Genomic DNA, 6,190 nt, shown 5'->3' on the forward strand with positions numbered 1-6,190 from the left:
CGAGGAAAAATTTCTTAGTGAAAGAGTGGTTAAACATTGGAACAGGCTGCCAGGGACGTGGTTGAGTCCCCATCCCTGGAAGTATTTAAAAGACGTGTAGATGAGGTGCTTAGGGACATGGTTAAGTGGGCATGGTGGTGTTGGGTTGACGGTTGGACTCAATGATCTTAGAGGTCTTTTCCAACGTTAATGATTCTATGATTCTATGAACTATGACTTTTATTTTTCTGAAGGGTCATTTTCATGAAATGCTGTAAGTAGTGAAATAAGTTAACACCATAATGACACTGAGGCTTCAACCAACTGGGAAAAAAAATAAGCTTTTTCTGCATTGAAGTAGCCAATTCCTTGGAGATCATACTTTTTTTTCCTGACTTTTATGAACTTGCTATCATGTTTGGGTTTTGCACAGGCTTCAGGGGACATCAGTGGCAATGGCAGCACTCAAGAACATGAAGATATTTCTGAGACACAAGAAGTCCTTGCACCTTCTCATCTTCCCATAAGGGTAAATTGATTTATTTTATTTACATTTCTGGTTTAATATTACTTTTTTAGATACCGAGGTCTGGAATTTGTCACTAGTTTTTCATATGTGGCAACTTCCAAAGGCACCTGTGAGAACAACATGCACCCATCCATAAGAATGACTGCACTGCGCCAGATCAAAAATCTGTTATGTTTTACAACAATCAGCAATCAGTACTTTGGGAAGAGTGTAATAACAGATCAGGGACATAACTATGACACTTACCGGGAATACTCTTTTACTCTGCAACAATTTCCATCTCAGGAAATGCTTGAGCCAGGAGTGCATCTGTTTGTCTTTAGTGGACCTCAGCTGAGTTTTTCACCCTTGAATTTCTTGCTTTGTTTTTTAACCCATGGGAATTTTACCAGCCTCAGCTTCCTGCTGCAGAGTGCCTTAGCTTATTTAATGACATGTTTTGTGAAGGACTTTCACCTTTTGCTTGCCCTTCTGAACATGCTAACTGCAGCTTTCATTTGGTGGTTACTCTACTGGAAGACAGAGTAAACAGTTGTTCCTTACTCACCATAACATTTGTGATTTTAGAGATTCCTATCACATCGTGTTCCCCCTCCTTTTTGTGCCAGGCTGAAATGTTCCAGTCCATTCCTCACAATGAAGCTTTCCATACAGCTTATATCAAGCATTCTTCTTTTATCCAAGTTCTCATTGATTCCTTTAGAGAAAACCAGTAGGTTTGTGAGAAATTACTTTACAGAAACCATGCTCACATTTCCCTGATACAGCACATACTTCAGCTCTTTCATTGTTGAATCCTTCAGAACTTGTGGATGAATACTGTTTGGTTGTGATGATTTGTTGCCATTCACTTAATCAGTGTGTTTCCTACCCTTTTCTTACAAAGACTTCTGTTTTAGACATATCCTCTGCTGAATTTCCCAAGAATATTCTTTTGCAGGAATTTTAACTCTTCCATGGTCAACATGAATGCAAAAAACTTACTTTTTTCTGGTATGGCTTAAAATTCTTAAGCACTCTCTTTACAACTTAGTTGAGTATTGACCTGGCTTCCTACTCCTGATAAGTTTGAAAAGAGATTTACTATTAATTTTTATGCCTTTTACATATAGTTCATTAAACTCTTTTTGGCCTGCCATGTGCTTTTCACAGAATCACAGATTAGCTGAGTTTGAAAGGGACCTTTGAAGATTGTCCTGTCCACCTCCCTTCTCAAAGCAGACAGTCAAGTACAGCAGGTTGCTCAGTGAGCAGGTTGCTCAGTGCCAGTGGGTTTTGGATTTCTTCAAGGATGGAGACTCCACTGACTCTCTGTTCCAGTGTAGTTCTTTTCTGATGTAGAACCAGAATTTCTTGTATTTTGATTTGTGTCCATTGTCTCTTTTCTCTCCACTGGTTACCACTGAGAAGGGTCTGGCTCTGCCTTCTTTACTCCCTCCTATCAGGATTTTGTACACATTGATAAGATTGCTCTGAGCCTTCTCCTTTTGAGGCAGCCTTTGCTCTCTTATCTTCCTCTCGTAGGTCAAAAGCCCTAGTTCCTTAATTATCTACACAGTCCTTTGATGGACTTGGTCCAATACGTCCAGGTATTGGTAAGCCCAAACCTGGACACAGTACTCAAGATGGGGGTCTCACCAGTGCTTAAAACGAAATGATTACCTCCCTCAACCTGCTGGTGATACTCTTCCTAATGCAGACCAGGATGCTGCTGTCCGCCTTTGCCAGAAGGCACATTGCTGGCTCTTCTTCCACTTGTCTACCAGCATCCTTTCCTGCAAAGCTGCTTTCCAACCAGTTGGCCCCCAGCCAGTACTGCTGCATGGGGTAATTCCTTCCCAGATGCAGGACTTGCATTTTGCTTTGCTGAACTTCAGGAGATTCTTGTCTGCTTATTTCTGCAGCCAGCTGGGCTTCTTCTGAATAGCACCAAAATCAGCTGGTGCCTTGATGACTCCTCTCCATTTTGCATCACACCACAAAATTTAACTCATGAAATCTTACTCTGCTTTCACTTTTCCTCATTTGGATACAACTGCAGCTAATTCAGGAAAGATGTCTAACCTCTCTAGTCTATCCAGAAAAAATTTAATTCTGTTAGCTATTGCTTTAAGTTTCTGTTCAATATTACACACAGTAATAGTAGAATTTTTGGCTTTTATTCCTCCTTCTGCAACTAAGCACCACACAGCCACTCACTCACTCCCCCCGCAGTGGGATGGGGGAGAGAATCGGAAGGGTAAAAGTGAGAAAACTCATGGGTTGAGATAAAGACAGTTTAATAGGTAAAGCAAAAGCCGTGCACGCAAGCAAAGCAAAACAAGGAATTCATTCACTACTTCCCATCGGCAGGCAGGTGTTCAGCCATCTCCAGGAAAGCAGGGCTCCATCACACATAACAGTCACTTGGGAAGACAAACGCCATCACTCCAAACATCCCCCCATTCCTTCTTCTTCCCCCAGCTTTATATGCTGACCATGACGTCATATGGTGTGGAATATCCCTTTGGTCAGCTGGGGTCAGCTGTCCCCGCTGTGTCCCCTCCCAACTTCTTGTGCACCCCCAGCCTACTTGCTGGTAGGGTGGGGTGAGAAGCAGAAAAGGCCTTGGCTCTGTGTAAGCACTGCTCAGCAATAACTAAAACATCCCTGTATTATCAACATTGTTTCCAGCACAAATCCAAAACATAGCCTCATACTAGCTACTATGAAGAAAATTAACTCTATCCCAGCCAAAACCAGCACACAATAATGTTGTTTCTCAGCATATTATTCACTGTTGCAGAGTACAAAAGGTAGAAAATTTCTATTTTAATGAGCAAATGTTATTGTTGCATTGTTAAAAAATTAGTAACACATGTACGACTTACATGAACAGGGACCTAAAAGTATAATAGCTATTGTTCATCACTATATACCACTCCCAGGGAGTAAAAATGTGACATTTTCCTTTGATTTTCCAAACATATCAGATCAGTCTTGGGTGCCAAAATGTTATTTCAAGATCTGACAATGTCAAGGTAATTCAGCAATGTCATGCCTTCTTCAGAAGACCTAGAAGTTGCCTACAGTCAACTTGAATTCCATAATTAAGCTAGAATCAATGCCCAGAAGGAAAAATGTCACAGAAAAAGTATTACAGAATATAATTTATTATTTGGTAATTATGAAGTTGTGTTTTTCATAAATGAAAAGGCAAAGTACACCTTTCCCTGATGAGCCTCTCAAAGACACACTTGCTCATCAATGATTATATCATTGCAAATATTTTTCCATTCAGCTGTAATACTTTCACTTACTTTAATTTCTCCACAAATTATTGTCTGTTTTGATGTTATTTTAATTTTCTTTTTAAAACATTTTTGAGATTGTCTGGGAAACTGAGCCATGCTTTAAGTATACAAATAATGTTCTCTGAAGTGCTGCACCACAATGTTAATAAAGCAAATATGTATATATGGCAGATTATCACCCTTAGAGAACAAGAAAGAAAGAAGCCTCTTCATTGCTCTTTTTTGTTCTACAGACACTTTTTTGGTGGCAGATTGTTTCTACATGGTCCAAGAGATTGACAGTCTTCATTGTGTCTGTGTGCAGTCCCAGTTACTACTACAGTAACTCTTTGTATGAGCCAAACACAGAATGGATGATGATACATAGGTTTCTGAGCCAACTAATCATAAGCCTGAAAGGCCAGTAAATGACTCTCTTCTTCAAAATGCAAGAACTTCATGTGAAAGTATTTCCTTGGATCACACATATTTTTTCTAAAATGCCTGGGGACTTCAAAAGGCCATACCAGCATGCCAATAAATATGTAGTCTCCTTTACCAAAATGTTTAATGCTATTGCCAAATTAGAAATGTCTAAATGCAAATGACTCATGGGATTTGTATGCCTTCCAGAGTGACTGCCCATGGAGTTATAATGGGTTTATTCTTTAGAAATATTAAACAAGAGACAGAGAAACAAATGACAATTTAACAATCAGTACAGTCACTGACAGATGTTTCTGAGAAAGTTTTTATTTATCTTCTACTCTGAAAAACAGCTGAACAAACTCTCCAAATCAGCACTTCAAAGTAAATTGCTCTGCTGAGATGGAATGAAACAAGTCGAAGGTCATACTTGAAAATGCAATCCCTGAATAAAGACACTTAGCGATGTTGACGGTGCATATTCTAATTTGTATTTTTCTGCTAAGTAGTTCAGTACTGTGCGGTAGGAATGGATGGCATTCTTTGGACTATTTCAGAATATTTCCATTTAATGGGCCTTGTGAATCAGCCAAAAAGGCGTGTTTAACGTTTGTAGAAGAGGTGTCTCCTCATAAAGAATTTTTCTGTGGATTCCCTGCTAATTGATTATTCAGCCAAAAACTGTCCTTCACATGTCTTATCTATAGGGATATTCAGAAAAATATAGCCTGAACTACTCTGTATGTTAGAAAGGCACTGCCAGAACGGAAAAGTAGGGAACAACAATTTTCATTGCTGGTTCACGAGCATTCTTATGAAATGAAGCCATTTCCTGTGTGTTGCAGTACTGGGTTTGTGTGATTTTTTTCTGGGAACAATACTATCCATTTTGTTTCATTAACCTTACATCTTTATGAACTAACAATCATAAAAATACAATCAAGGATCATAGAATATTTCAGATTGGAAGGAAGGTCATATAGTCCAACCTCCTGCTCAAAACAGGGTCATCAGTCAGGTCAGATCACACTTTTCAGAACTTTTTCCAGTCTGGTCTTGGAAACATCTGAGGACATAGACTGCAACAACCTCACTGTACAGCCTGTTGCAATGCAGGTCTATCTTCATTGGTGAAAATGTTTCTCCTTACATCCAGTCAGAACCTCTCGTTTCAACTGGATGCCCATTGTCGCTCATCCTACTGCCAGGCACCACTGTGAAGAGCCTAGCTCCATATCGTTGATGAACCCTGTGTAGGTATTGGTAGGCTGCCACTAGGTGTCCAATAAGTCTTCTCTTCTCCAGGCTGAAAAGGACCAGTTCCTTCAGCCTTTCCTCGCAGGACAAGTGCATCAGCCCTTGTCTGTCTTGTAAGCTATCTGCTGAGCTCACTCTAGTTTACTGATATCTGTCTTGTAACAGGGGACAAAACCAGGCACAATATTCTAGATGTTGTCTGACAAGTGCTGAATAAATAGGGATAATCACTTCCCTAGACCTACTAGCATGTAGCCAGAGCTCCTGTTAACACAGCTTGCTTTGCTGTCAGGGCATGCTGCTAGTTCATATTAAGCTTGCTGTCCACTGAGATCCCCTGGTCCTTCTCTGCGGAGCTGCTTCCTGGTTTGTCTGTCCCCAGCCTGTGTCATTGCAAGGGGTTCTTCCTTCCCAGGTGTTTGTCCTTGCTGAGTTTCACAAGGTTCATGTTGGCATATTCCTCCAGCCTGTCCGTGTCCCTCTGGATGGTAGTCCTGCACTTGAGCGTATTAATTGATGCACCTCCAACTCCCACTTTGGCATTATCTGCAAACTTTATGAGCAAGCGCTCTGCTACCTCCTCAGGTCATTGCTAAAGATGTTAAACAGAACAGATCCCAGGATGGACCCATGAGTGTGTCCTTGTCGTGGTTTAACCTCAGTCGGCAACTGAGCACCACACAGCCGCTCACTCACTCACTACCCCCCGGTGGGAGGGGGGTGAGAA

The 6,190-nt window shown here is 40.8% G+C and overlaps 1 protein-coding gene across 1 annotated transcript in view; it reads left to right on the forward strand.

The window, feature by feature from the left end:
- Nucleotides 1–6,190, forward strand: part of LOC103907664 (collagen alpha-1(XV) chain) — a 165,339-nt gene that overhangs the window by 58,855 nt on the left and 100,294 nt on the right. The window contains exon 5 of the mRNA XM_019474796.1: nt 413–508. Within this exon, the coding sequence (XP_019330341.1) occupies nt 413–508 (96 nt within the window). The remainder of the gene's footprint in view (nt 1–412; nt 509–6,190) is intronic.

Source organism: Aptenodytes forsteri, unplaced genomic scaffold (assembly GCF_000699145.1).
Source record: "Aptenodytes forsteri isolate BGI_AS27 unplaced genomic scaffold, ASM69914v1 Scaffold250, whole genome shotgun sequence".
NCBI lineage: Eukaryota > Metazoa > Chordata > Aves > Sphenisciformes > Spheniscidae > Aptenodytes > Aptenodytes forsteri.